The sequence below is a fragment of the Chaetura pelagica genome, unplaced genomic scaffold (assembly GCF_000747805.2).
Source record: "Chaetura pelagica isolate M959 unplaced genomic scaffold, ChaPel_1.0 scaffold381, whole genome shotgun sequence".
Taxonomy (NCBI): domain Eukaryota; kingdom Metazoa; phylum Chordata; class Aves; order Apodiformes; family Apodidae; genus Chaetura; species Chaetura pelagica.
The window spans coordinates 61,933-77,035 of record NW_009951981.1 but is presented as its reverse complement, the minus strand read 5'-3'; the positions used below and the strand labels follow the sequence as shown (position 1 = coordinate 77,035).

Below are 15,103 nucleotides of genomic sequence, written 5' to 3'. Positions count from 1 at the left end.
GAGTGTTTCTCCAGTAACACTGGAGATGGCAGGCATTGTTACAACATCAAAATGGTCCTTGTTGAAATATAATTTACTTTAAAGAATTAGACACATCTATTTATTTTTTGCCATGTGCAAGATATACATGAAGACTAAGTAACATCCACTAAAGTTATCTGGAGCCTTCAGATGTTTTGTGTCAGTTCTTTAGGGCTCCCAAAAATCACCTAACATGTGCTGCATTTCTTTCCCAGTAAAGCACCAAGATAGGCTTTGGAAAGACTTCTGAGTGATCTGGGTGTGAATGAGAGTTTTGCATAACCTCTCTTTATAATTTAAATTTATTATGTGGGATCAGATCCCCAAAGTTGAGAGACCTCATGCAGTAACCAAGAAAGCAGGAAAACTGAAGATTTGGTGTTGTACCAAGTACTGAAAATTTACTGTGTCTTATTCTCTGGAATCCAGGAGTCACCAAAATGTTATTACTGCTCTATTGTGTGTTCATTTCTTTCATTTTAAAAAATACAGTGAGTCAACTGATGTCACGGTTCACTCCTTTTCCCTCTGAATAAAAACACATGCAGTAATACACTGGCAGATAAATTGTCTTACAACTGCATTTTATGTACTCAGGAGTGTAAAATTTATAGTAATGCTCAAAAATGAAAGAAATATTGTTGTTTATTTTCAGATATGCTATTTCCAGTTAAATGGATTTTACTTTAATAACTCAGATGTTTTCAAAAGCAAAGAGAATAATGCTTACATCTTCTGACTATTTTCATCATATGCCAGGATTTTGATAACTTCCCAGTTTCCTGATGTCAGGTGTCTCACACTGATTTGTTCACTTTTAGCCTGGAGAGAGATGGAAAATATTAACTTTCACCTCACTTGCCACATTTTTCTTTGCCTGGCAGTATTGTCTGTTCATGGCATTACTGATTACAGCTTTTTAAACTTTAATGTGCAACGTAACATTTTTAAATCACAAACCTCATCCTTTGACAGGCCTGAACTTCAAGTACCCTTTCCCTTTTCAAAGTTTATATAAATTATCTTAGTTTCCATTACACTTTTTCTTTCAGGTTAAGGATCTTGGCAATATTTATATTTTGTTTCTCTTAGTGTTTCTTCTCCTTTATAGGTGTGTAGCAGTGGGATTTAACTCAGCGCCCTGTAGCCAAAACTCTGCACCAGAGTGTCCTCACCAAGCTTTCATGTTTATCATGTGCTTGTACGGAGCCAAAACTATTGCAAAGATGCTGTGCCAGGGGAGGACACCAACAACACCCTCATCTAAGGAGGCAGGCAAACCTTGATGAGAAATGCACTGCACAAACTCAGACCCAGAGTTCACAGGTTTTAAATGTAGTTAAAGTCCCTGCTCCACCCTGCACTCTGGAGAAGCCTCTCTTTTTCCAGGGTCTATAAGGAGAGTGTATTAGCCTCTGAATTTTGGCAGCTGAACGAAATGCTTACAAGGTGGGAAGCAGCCCTTGCTCTCTCATAAATTGCTTCTCTCCTAGGCTTGAAGCCTAGGAAAATAACTGCCACAAGGGGAAATTCAAATCCTCTCTCAGAGAAAGTGATGACAGTTTTCTCAGCCAATGCACCAGTAACTGAATTAGGACACACCAGGATGTAATGCATTTCTGCCTTAAGGTAAAACCAAACTCTGTGCCTGGAAGCTGCAGCAGACTCCTCATCAGACACAAATTAAAAACAATGAAACCTGAAGGATGAGAAGGTCATTTAAGACTGTGTTCTAGTGCAACAGGTAGAATTCTCCCTTACGTTTCTAAAAATTAAAACTTCAACCATGAACATAGTTGAAGAGTTGTTTTTTTTCTGTACTAAGACTATGATGCTTGGCCAGGATATAAAAATTCCTAGTTTTCAAATTCAAAACAAAAGTTGCATAGGAAAGATTTGATACGTCATCTTGTATTTCAGATTTAGTGGATGAAACTGAGCTGCTGGAGTTACAAAGGAGGTTAGAGTGAAGATTTAATGGGGCTTTCTGGCATAGTGCTCTGTGAACCTAAAGCATCAGTCCATACTTAAGCACAGAGGGACTCAGCAATTATGTGGCTAACAAAAAGTCATAAAGGCAAAGAGGTTTTTTTGTTAAAATCATTGTATTTCTGAGCTGTAACTTGTACACTCAGAGCTCCATATCATCATCATCAGTAAGTAGAAGGCAGAAAATGCTCAAAACAGAATCACAGAATTGTCACTTCTGGAAAAGACCTCTAAGATCACAATGCACACGCACCACATAACCAACTACACACAATCCTGAAAAACACAATATGCCCACTAGAGCATGCCCTGAAGTGCCACATCTACACGTTTCTTAAATACCTCCAAGGCTGGTGACTCTACCACCTCCCTGGGCAGCCTTTTCCAGTGCCCAACTACGCTTTCAGTAAAGAATTATTTCTAATATCTAGTCTAAACCTCCCATGGTATAACGTGAGACTATTTCCTCTTGTCCCATCGTTACTCACTTGGGAGAAGAGGCCAAGGCCTACCTCACTAAAACAACCTTTCAGTTACTTGTAGAGGGCAATAAGGTCTCCTCTCAGCCTACTCTTATCCAAACAACCCCAGCTCCCTCAGCTGCTCCTTGTGTGACTTGTTCTCTATATCCCTCACCAGCTTGGTAGCTCTTCTCTGGACACTCTCCAGCAACTCAGTGTCCTTCTTGCAATGAGGGGCCCAGAACTGCAGACAGTACTCCAGGTGTGGCCTCACCAGCGCCAAGTACAGGGGCATGATCACTTCCCTACTCCTGCTGGCCACGCTATTGCTGATGCAGGACAGGATGATGTTGGCCTTCTTGGCCACCTGGGCATATTGCTGGCTCATAGTCATACGGCTGTCAGTCAGCACCCCCAGGTCCCTCTCTGCTGTGCAGCTCTTCAGTCACTCCTCCCCATCCTGCTGGGGTTGTTGTGACCAAAATGCAGGACCCAACACTTGGCCTTATTGAACCTCATGTAATTGGCCTTGGCCCATCAATCCAGCATGACTGGAAATGGCAAGGCAGAAACAAGTCCCTTAGAATTGATCTGTTTGCTAACAGAGCCACAGAGAAAGAATAATGTAGTAACTCTATGACAAGTCTTGCAATACCAGCTGAAATCAGGACCTTGTGCTAGGCACTGCACATATGTTTATGATAACTGTTCCCTTGTTCCAGAAGGGTCTCATATTTAGTGTTGTCTCCAGGAATTATTAAAATACAAATCAGTGATTTACAATAAGTGACTATTTCTTCTCTAGAGAGAGAGAGAAGCTGCAACTATTGAAAGAGATACTTAAATATTGAGATCACAGAATCTAACAAGAAACAGCAATAAAAAGCCCAGCCAAGCGCTAATAAACACGGTTATTTTTCAAGGTTACAGGCATAATACATAATTTATGAAGCTTGCAGGAATTTCTTGCCTTGATCCATTAATGTTATTTTGTGGCTGGAAAGAAGAGACTTTCTAGAGTTGCAAAACCCAAAGTAAGAAAAGTCTAGATACATATTATTCAAACCCAGTTTAAGATTAATGTATTTTAAATATTTCATAAATGACTAGAAGCATTTTAAAACAATAAAACACACATCTAGCCCTCTACATATTAAATAATATATGAAAGGCAGTAACCTTATAAACAGTAGCCCCCCCCTTGCAAGATGTAATTAGATGCTTCTGCTAATCTGCTTTAATTATATCATTGGCATGTGCTTTACTAAAGTATAAGCCAAAGAAATGCAGTCCGAGAAAGACCATCATTTATAAGCATTTGTTGTAAGACTGACAAGCAACCCTCAGTGATGAAATTAATCTCAAGGGAGCCCTTAAAATTTACTTCTTTGTCATGTTTGTTCATGTTGGTTCTGTGTTTTAACTTTCCTGCACTTGGAGGATGATTTCTGTTAATGAGCTGGTATCAGTACTGAGTAGTATGGGTAAGTAAGGAGAACCTGAATGCCTAATTTCAGTGTTATCTGAGCTTCATTGTGAAAAACCCGTGATGGTCTGGATAGCAGCAACCTGCTTTAAATTCTGCAGGGCATCTGTTATGCTGCTTTGGTTCTCACAAGGTGTGACAAACATCTGAGGGGACAACAGACTTTATGTGCAACAGTTAATATAATTTTTATGCCTCCATGTTTGTTTTTGAAATAATAGACAATCAGATTAATGCAGTGTGTAAAACACATCATATCAACACATTTCCTGGCCTTTATTGCTCTGTATCAGCCCCATTACCACACAGAATGTTGTTTATTGATGAATAATGGTTGCTACATGGGATATCACATTTCCCTTTCTTCTCAGGAGCAGCTATATATTTAAAGCCAAATTTGTCATTGGTGATACCCTGCAGACTTGTTTATTCATGCTGATGGTGGTCAAAACAAAAATAGTTTTGAATTTTAGAGCTGTACAGTACCCAGGGCTCCAATTCTGCAGAAAAGGGATATCATATGCAACTCTTAATCATAAACTTGACTTGAAACATTATTCTGGTGGGATTAAAACATGTATTTTAAAGTAGGTATATAAAGCAGGTATATATTTAATTATCTTATTGAATAGGAGTGGGCTTAATCTTTTGTTTAAGTATTTTCCTGAATGAGGATCAAGTTTCCTGGCCTGTTTAGAAGTGGCAAACGTCAGAGCTTATATATCTAAGGCAAATTTGATTGTATCTGTAACATCCTTGCAAATGCTGCAAGGTAATTTTCAGCTCTTCATCACTATTATTTAATGTATTTTAAAGATACTTATCCGTATTGGGAAAGAAACCAAAATAAGACTTGGTTCACTAAATAGTTTTGTTCTGGTGTGAATTTTTTCTGGTTACTATATTAATACACCTTTTTTCTTTTGAACATAACATTTTACATGTTTTTGATCCCTTTTTTCTTGTCTGAATCTTTCTTGATATATTTACTGTAGTGAATGAGTATCTTGTTCTTGCTTCTTCAGGTTAAATTTTTATTAAATTTCTTTTTCTCTTTTTCTGTCTGCAGTACACTGTGAACTTGTTTCAGACTTACTAATGTTTCATACCAGAACATTGTCATAAAGGGAGATAATAGAGCTGCCTGGTGCCAAGTCTGATCTTTTGGTGTTTTGAGTACCTTGATAATCTCTCCTATGTCATAAGGCTCTGCTAAAGGATCTGGATTAATGCTCTGCTGATTTAAATAGATGCCTTGGAGTGTTCTGTTCCAGGCCATAATTTCCTTTATTAGTTCATCATAACTTCATACTAGTGACCTTCAAAGTCATAGTGCAAATTTGTCTTCCTTCAGATTTTTACTTAGAAAAAGCAATGACCCTGGGAAATGGAAGCCACTGGAAAATGTTGCAAAGGGTAATAAAGAGTCCCAATTTTCAGAAAATCTTTAGTTTTGTGTATTGCCTCCCTTTATTGTTTTAAGGCCAGAAAGAAGTGTGGACAGCAGGGTGAGGGAGGTGATTCTGTCCCTCTATTCTGCTCTGGTGAGACCCCACCTGGAGTGATGTGTACAGCTCTGGAGCCCTCAGTGCAGGAGAGACATGGAGCTGTTGAAAAGGGTTCAGAAAAGGCCCACAAAGATGATCAAAGGGCTGGAGCACCTCTGCTATGAAGACAGGCTGAGAGAGTTGAGGCTGTTCAGCCTGGAGAAAAGAAGGCTCAGGACCTTCCAGTATCTGAAGGAGCTTCAGGAAAGCTGGGGAGGGGCTTTTCACCAGAGAGGGCAGTGATAGGACAAGGGGTAATGATTTTAAGCTGGAAGAGGGAAAACTTAGGTTAGACATCAGGAAGAAATTCTTCACCATGAGGGTAGTAAGGCAATAGGTTGCCTAATGAGGTTGTGGATGACCCCTCCCCAGAGGTATTTAAGGCCAGGTTGGATGAGGCTTTGTGCAGCCTGGTTTAGTGACAGGTGCCCCTGCTTATAGCAGGGAGGTTGGAACCTTTAAGGTCACTTCCAACCTTAACCATTCTGTGATTCTATTATACATCTGCATATACAGTGTATATAAAGGGGGGTAAGATAAAATGAGCATTTCTGCAGGTTTCTTGAATTTCTGTTTTTTTTTTTATTAACAGAAGGGATTAACAAGAAAACATCTGTACTTGTCTACAGAGGTAGAAAGAAAACATGAAATTTTCCAGAAAGAGTACTTTGGAAGTACCTTTCATTTACAGACCTTACGTGCCACCACAGCAGATGTCTTAAGAAAAGAGCTCCACTTACTCTGCAAGAAGTTACAAACACATCAATCTGCACCAATTGACAAACTGGACAGGATCATAACACAACTGTTCAGACTCTACTAAGTGCAAACCTTTGCCTGGGTCATGCATCCTCAGTAAAGGTTCTGGATGACCACCAGGTTATTAGAAATAGTGTTAACCAAAACCTTACCTGAACAATAAACATGGCTATGTGGTGAAATTCTCCCCGGCCTCCCTGCTTCACTGGGACAGTCATAAAGAACTTACTGCCATCTTTGGAGAAAATTGGCTCTTCATTCTACAAATGTAAGAAAGTTTTCATTAAACTCTTAAATAAAAGATCAGTTTAGGTTTTTTGACTACTTGATTTTGGTAGTTGCTGTGCTCGTAAGAGAATAGAGAAAAATCCTTAGATTTTAAATAAATTCTGCTAAGATTAAGAAAAATGTGGTGGCTACAGGTAAATGCAGTTCATGCCAGTGGTTGCCATTGTGCAATCCTGTCCTAAAGCACTGGTTACAGCCCTTGCAAAACTCTCCCTCCCAACAAAAGGTTTGGAAGTCTCATCCCTTCCCAGGATACATTCCTTTACAGACATAAAATCAATGATAGAGGTAAGTCCTACTAGTGAGGAGGAGAACAAATGTTTCTATGGCCTGCACTCAGCAACATTACTAAGTACATGGTTAAGAATCACTGATTTTGATAAAGCAGTATGGAAAAAAAAAAGAGCACATTGAAGTGATATTCTGAATCATGGTCTTTCTTACCATTAACTGTAGCCTGATGTGATGCCATCTCTCCCCGTCTAACGTTACACAAAAATATTAAAGGAAAATGACTTGCTATCAAAGCATAGATTTTTAAAAAATATTTCTCATTTGCACATTGCAAAATGAAGCCTGAAATGTATTTTAAATAGAATGTATTTCATCCATTTATTGGATAGCTCTTCTGAAGCTATGAAAATGGAATCACTTGCTGACATATTAGTTCAACATATTGTTCTGGGTATGAATTTAGAAATATTATTCTTATGCATTCCAATTATAGCCTGTATAACCTCTAATCTTTGAACTCCTTTGGGTTTAATTTGGTGAAGTTATTTTTAATCAGAAAAAACCCAGCATGGTATATAGGACATGCATGGAATGGGATTCGTCTGATCTATCTTTAACCATCCAAGAGTTAGGTAGTTAATCAGCTGGTCATCTCCGTGCTTACTTAACTGAACACAGAGATCAGAAACTGAAGGGAACATTGCTCCCCAAACACAGACAGGTGTCTCAGTTTGAGGGTCTGAGATGTTGGCTGGATGTGCAGATCTCTCTCTACCCATGGTTAGCTAGATAGTGAAATTGCCCTCCAAGGGATGCTAAGTGACAGATTCCCACTATCAGAGAAACAAGCTGCCATCTGAACATTTACACAGACACTGCTATAATTTCAGATCCTAACAAGTATTCAGTTTTAAAAGGAATGGATTTTAATAGCTTATAAAATAACATATAATCAATTTAAAATTACAAAGAAGCAATTACACGTTATGCACCCAGAAACAGCATTCATACTGTACCTGTTTAGGAAGCCACAGGTCTGACTGCATTTCATATTTCTAAAACAGAAAAAATTGTTTTTATGAAATAGCTATAGACAAAAAATATTTCCCACACTCAGCAAAGGGTCTCCAGGTATGTAATGATTTTTTAAATTTTTTTTTTGCTGTGTTACAATCTTCACATCTCTTCATTGGCACTTACATTAAAAAAAAAATAATTTAATTACAAAGTCAGCTGCTTTATTCAGAGTTTTTGGTAAAACACCACAGAGGACCTAAGAATGCCTTTTCCACTCCTTTCTGATTAGCTATCAAAAAGCTTTATGCAGGCAGTTCTATTTGTTTTTTACCTCTGGGCATCATCTGACAACTGGGTATTTTAGGTCCTTCATCAACACTGGGCAAACAGCCAGTACCAAGCTCAAAGCATGAGACTTTTTAAAATTCCAGTCCCTTGATTTAATGGGTTGTGGTGTGGCATCAGCAAAGAGAAAAAACATAAATGTAAATTATTAGTTTTGATTGGTCAGACTCATATTTCACACTACGCCATCTAACAAAAATCCCAAATGTCATGCACATATTGTTGGAAAAACTTATAGAATATATGTCAGTTGTTGTAAATTGCCACAGTCATACTGAAGTAATGAAAAATTATTAGCTACAGAAGGGTGATGGAGCAGTGGAACAGGCTGCCCAGAGAGATTGTAGAGTCTCCTTATCTGGAGACTTTCAAGACCTGTCTGGATGCATTTCTGTGACCTGCCCAAGATTCTGTGGTGATCCCTCTCTGGCATGGGGGTTGCACTTGATGATCTCCAGAGGTCCCTTCCAACCCTAAGATTCTGTGATCGTGTAGTTTTAAACAGTACTTTTTGAAATAAAGAATATGTGCAAAATGCTAAAAAAAATAATGAAAAAGTAAGTTTACAGTTGAAATCAAATGGTCTGATACAATATCCTCATCCATTGCTGAAACCAAGAGCATTACCAGAGCTGCAGAACAAGAACTGTGCAGACTAACAAGCAGGAGCCCTGTCTGAGCTGTGCTCCACATAGTGACACTGCACTGCTATCCCTCCTCACCCATCTGCAAGGCTCTTCACTGCACTTTGTAAATTCTGGAGTAGGACTTCTCAGTCTCTCTCTTTTATGCCCTGGATTACAGTTCCCTGGATACCTACTTCAGACAAGTCCACTTCACCATGAAGCACACGAGGTTTCCTTTCAGAAGTGACTGCTCACAGTGGTTCCTGACTGACTTTCTTACTGGAAGGGCACCAGGCTTGCAGGAACCAGGTAAGAAGCAACTCAATGAACAAGTCTCCATGTTCATAATCTTAATCCTTAGTTTGGGGATTTATTTGCAGTTTCTGATTCAGAATAAATGGCAAAAGAAGGAGACAAGCTCATACATAATCCCTAATATTTTAAAATGACTGACTTCAGCAACAGACACTAATGGGAGCCTTTTTCTTCAGAGGTCATATTTCGACTTAAATTAATCACTCCAAATCATTCACACTGCCAAATTATACCCTCTACTTTGGAGCATCTGTTAGTACTGATATTAGCAAGCATAGAAAATATTTATACTTCTAGCTAGCTCTGGGAAGAGACCGTGACTCAGAATGGAAAAGTGGCCAACTGCAATCAAGATGTGAGTCTGACTGTGCAAATGGAGAGATGTAATGCAGGAGTGTCAAAAGTCAAAGTCTGGGTCAAGGGATGGGATGTGGTTGGATTCAAATAGAAAAATGCATTTCAGCTTGGCTTACAGCCAAAATGAACTATTCCAGTTGCCTTCAATTTAATTTTTTCTAAAGTTACTTCATTCTGCCATTGAATTTGCAGGAATTATCAGAATGTAACACCTTCTGCTTAAACATATGTAAGCTGTGAGAGACAGAAAGATCTGAAATTAAACTCTGTAGGGGAGAGGGGAGAAACCTGGCAGCTGATCTGATAGAAGACAAGCTTGTCACCACACTAGCTATACCCAAAGTACACAATGTTCAGCAACTGCAGTTTCCACTGAAGTTAATGAATGAACAAAGCTTAGTAATTCTGAAAACGTCACTCAAAGTTGCTAATGGCATGAAATCACCTCACCAGATTCAGAATTTTGTCACATCTATTTTCTCTCTGTTGACTAATTACATTCAGCTTGCAACTACAGCATCTACAAACTGATTTATGAAAATCTCTTCCTGAATATAAAAACAAAAAGCAGTAAGGAACCTTGAAAAGACAGTTTAGGAAAAATCTGACTTACTCTGGTACAAGCCCCAGTTGTTGTTTCACAAACTGTAAGGATGGAGATATTCTGAGGTCTGTTTAACCATCTCACTGCAGCCTTGGTGTTGCTTACCCATTTTACCATGGTGATGTAATATTCCCTACGGAAACATTTGAAAACACAATCAGATCATTCTTATTGCAGGTTAGACATTTTTTCCTTAAAAAAAATACGCAGTTCATCAAATGCTAGATTTGTACTGCATGACAGTAGCAGTACTGAGAGATGGAGAAAATAACCCAAATGCCTGGAATCTGTGTTTGGATAAATGGGAAGGTTCAATCCAAATGCTCTTCTCTCCTGGGAAATTTGTGTTCCATTAGCACCTCCCTCTCAGCCATCTGTCATACAGAAACGTTACCAACTGCGAAGCACATACTTGTGAAATGTATTTGTGAACACACACAAACCTACCTGGCCAGCTTAAAAACACACACTAAATTCCAATAGAAATCAGTTCTTTTCCTATGATAAACATCTCCAGAAGAAAAACATTTTTTTAACAGAATCCAGCCCTCCTGCCAAGCAACAACAAAAAAGGTCCGTAAGTCTAATGTTCAAGTGCAGGTGAGACCACTTTAAAATGTCATTTGTTATAAAATGACAAGTATTTTATAATGGGACTTCTGCAGAAAAGGGTAGCGACACCCAGTGCATGTCAGCTTCTGTTATAACAAGTAGCTCATCATGTCCAGTTCTCTGTCCCTTGGTGACCCTGGACAATCAAAGGAGGCTTCCTAGGTACATACTCAATGCACAGAATACCTTCCACCCTCCTCCCACAATCCTGCTATGGGATCAGACTGGGATGTTACAGAAGAAAAGATGTTGCAGCTTGTCCTCCCAGCCAGCAGCTCCACCCACAGCAGCTGGCAGCTTTCACAGTCCACCTGAGTTATCCACAATGGTGGAGCAAACTCTTACGGAAACTCAGTCCCCCTTTAAAACAAGGCTCTTAGCTTGAATATTGATTAGCTTTACATCTAATGCAGATGGAGATCTTATTACTCTTTGACTACACATATTTAATTATCCATTCAAAAGACTTAGTACATAAAAGATGCTAAGCAGCACCAACAGTGAAGCTGTGGACAAATCTGATGCTGCACATGGAAGATGCAGGAGACAGAAATTCATTGCAGCCTCCTCAGCCTGGCGCTGTATTTGAAGAACATATCTGAACAGCACAATATGCACAACTTACTTTTGGCTTTTATGTTTGACTTTTAATAAGACAGTTACTTTCGTATGTGGATGCCAGAATGATTACTAGAAATGCTGATGTCAGGTATATTCTGAGTCTAATACTTATGATTCTTGGTTTTGCAAACTTTTTTTCAACTCACTGAGGAGCAAAAACGTATGCCAAAAGTAACACAAGACCTAACACGAGACCAGGTGACACAGCAAAAAGCAACGATCCAACAAACAAACGAAGGAGTGCAACACCACATCCCAAGTAATTGGCTCCCCACAGCAAAACTCAAGAAACAGGAGGTTAAAACTTCTCCCTCTGCAGTCATGTCTTCATAAGGCCATTCAGAATCATTGCAACTGTGCAGACAGAAGCCCAAAGATAGCCTTAAGGAAACGTTCCAAACGTGTGTGTCCCCATTTCAAGGTCTAGTCAAGTTTTCATCTCAGACTCTCAGCCTCTTCCCCCTCATCTGCCCTACAATTTTTTCCTTTCAAATTCCAGAGTTATCTTTCTCCCTTCCTTTGTATAAAAGCAGACAGAAAACACTAAAAACACAGAAGAAGCAGGAGCCTTCCACAGCATCCCATCAATATTGAAGGACCTTGTATGTGATTCACTTTATTCTAAGTTGGACTGAATCAGGCAATGCATAAAAACAAGAGCTTCAAGCTCCTTGACCAGACATAGAGCTATTTAAATCTGTTGCTTGGTTTCAAAGTGGCCTAAGGCCATAACATAAGGTAGTAAGTATAAAGAAGGTAGAACTTTCCCTCATGCCTGTGAAGCAGGAACATGACAGGTTCACAGTCAGCTCAACAGCAGGAGCTGGAACACCTCACCTGCACCAAGGAGGTGCTGAACAATGAGAAAGATCAGGTCCTGGGGACTGAGAGGGCTGGAGGATATTTGGTGAGAAAAAAAGGAAAAAAAATAAATAAATGGAACTGTAGGTGTCAAGAAAGCAAAAGTCTTCCCTGAACATATGGAAATTACCTTTTTTTTTGCAAAGACTTGTAACTTAATGAAATCTGGATTAATTTTTCACTGCTGATAAGAAATATGTTTAATATTGAAGATGTTTATCATCCTTTACCAAGCCTGAAGACCTATTTTTTTAAAAAAAATTCTTTATTATAGAATGTTTTCCTTTATTTTTATTATCTGAGTTAATATCCACTTCTATGGAAGCAGTTTCACAGTTTGCTAATACATTTATCATCACTCAAAAATGTCCAGCATGTCTTGTTCCACTCTTAAGTTTTGGGATGTTTGTGACTAGAAAGATCTGTATGTGTATATTGCTGGCTGTGATTCTAAGTGCTTAGCAAAGTCAACTGAGAAAATAAACTGAACAAAGGCAAGGGATTTACACTGGGACCATACTTAAAATAATAATTAAATTTGAAGATTAGATACTTAGATTTGAAATAGACAAACATCAAAGGAAAATAACCCACACTTTTAAACTTAAAAATAAGAAACTGTTCCAGAACAAGAATCTAACTTTGCAGCTTCTTACCATTCACTATAAGGAAGGAGTCACCTGTAACTTTAAGCCAATGAGCTGGTTATGAAAAGCATCTGCTTATAAGAATAGCTGGAAGACATTTAACTTTTATGGCAATGGAAAAAAGAACCTTACTTTTGTTGATTGTTTTAATGGATTTGGACAATAAATATAACAGGGTTCAGATAAAGAAAGCCAACCTATTAGGCTCTACCAGTTTGCTGGCAGGTTGTTATCCAAGTACGTAAGCAACAGAAACTTGCCCCGAGCACAATGCTCTACAATATCTACTATATTCTTAAATTATTTATATGGTTGTGTATTGAAAAGTGTATGAGAATTTCCAGATACTAATAGAAAATATCACTGTCAGAAACGCACATGGAAAACAACACAAATGGAGACATGACCTGCAAGGTAGCTAAGATAAGTACAGTTTGCTGATATTTTGGTACACCATACAAGACTTTATCCATGCATACTTTAATGGATGTACAGCAGTTTTCTTCTGAGAGTAAGCTGTGGGGATTTTGTTGAAAGGAACTTTTCCAGCTCCCCTTCCCATGGGGACTGGTGGCCACCATCTTAGTCAGTCTAACAAGTTGTCCTCTCCATTTCCACACAGCCATGGGCCCTGGCCATGACCATCTTGGCAGCCCACCAGCAGAATCTCATCATTCCCCCTGAATGCCCAGTTGGGTATGGGTGATGCCTTTATGGGTGATGGACAAAATAACCTCCCTCAGTCTGCTGGCCACACTTCTAGAGTGGTGCAGCCTAGGTGACAATAAGCATGTGCTCTTGTCTCCTGTTCAGCATGAATCCCCTGGCAGGATGGCTACCAGGTCAGCAGGGTTTGGGAACAGTGCAGAGCCAATGCAGCTTGCTCACTGTGGCTGAAAATGGGGAAAGCAAGCAGTGGATGATCCCCACGTTGAGACTTTCAAGACACAATACACAATTGTAGTCAAAAAATCTTTTCATCATGTATGGAAGCACAGCTCTGCTCTAGTATATCAACTGCAACTTTAATGTGTGATTTCACTTTTCCTCTGTCTTAGCATTTTCCATTTTGGAAGAGGAATGAAATTTAATTCATATCTTACATCTAAATATCACCAATTACAAGGATTCTTCAGGTGTCTTTAGTTCCAGCGGTTTTACTGACCACTTGCACCCATATAACTTTTTTCAAGATTTGCAGTAGAAGGCGAGTGTTAGCTTTCCAATGGGAATTCCAGGAGCTAGCATGGTATGAATGCATACATATTTCACAGTTCATTTATATTGGCTTTCTAGGACCAATGAGGAAAAAAACCCTGTAGTAAAAAAATATGGTTGACACTGAGGAAAACAATGTAATTGTACACATGGAATAGAAACAGCATAGGGGAAACAAACCACATGTTTAAAGGAAGACTGCCAGTCTTCCTATGACATCAGCAGTACACAGTAGTTAGTAAATTTTTCCACAGAATAAAACTTTCAAGAGTAAATGTACAAGTGTTATTGCTATCTTTATATCAGAATAACCTGAACAAAACTTGGGAAGTATTACCGAGTACTTTTACAGAATCACTACAAGCAGTAAATGAAGGCAGAACATCAGATGTACTTAATCTTATATTAAGTTGCTGGATGCCCTAAAAATCAGAGAAACAGTTTTCTGTCTTCAGGGGTCCTGTACTGCTCAAACCAGGACATCACTCAAAATTGTTCCTTTCACTAACACAATCAGAAAGCATTCCAGATGACATCAATAACTGTAAAGCATAATTTACTATTAAACTATTCCTTTACTTAATTATGGTACCTCAATTTGTGTAGACAAGAGCTATGCCAGCTTAAAATTGGTTGTGAATTGTTAACATCCTGATTGTTTGGGGAACAATTATCACAAAATCTTTTTCTTGTAGGAACTGCAAAAATAACAACTATATACAGAGGTGTTTGGGTTTAGCTGGAGGTAGCTTTAAGGTTGTCAATCCTTTTCATGCCTTTCCACACCCAAAAATGTCCTGAGTGAAGAGAGGAAGTGGCACTTCTCTGGCCCTTAGACTGGAGCCAATTCTGGACTGTGCTAATTTTTTTATGGTTATTATTACCTATGCTATATAATAATTGAGGGCTAGAAGATCATTAGCATGTGCACTGAAACCACAATGGGAATTTAATCAAGACAACTGTGATTTTACAATTGGGATACATGTATGGGAAGGGATTAAAACTTTCTTGCCCTTAAACAAAAGTTTCAAGGCACCTCAAAGTGAGGACAAGTAATCAGAAGCACAGCTTTAAGGTTATAACTTCAGCAGG

General features: G+C 38.8%; 1 protein-coding gene across 1 annotated transcript in view; it reads right to left on the bottom strand.

Annotated features, from left to right (window-relative positions):
• Nucleotides 1-15,103, bottom strand: part of DPP10 (dipeptidyl-peptidase 10 (non-functional)) — a 74,079-nt gene that overhangs the window by 27,632 nt on the left and 31,344 nt on the right. Inside the window, exons 7-10 of the mRNA XM_010001295.1 lie at nucleotides 10,059-10,182; nucleotides 7,802-7,840; nucleotides 6,416-6,523; nucleotides 752-843 (exon numbers count right to left, since the gene is read on the bottom strand). Coding sequence (XP_009999597.1) covers nucleotides 752-843; nucleotides 6,416-6,523; nucleotides 7,802-7,840; nucleotides 10,059-10,182 — 363 coding nt within the window. The remainder of the gene's footprint in view (nucleotides 1-751; nucleotides 844-6,415; nucleotides 6,524-7,801; nucleotides 7,841-10,058; nucleotides 10,183-15,103) is intronic.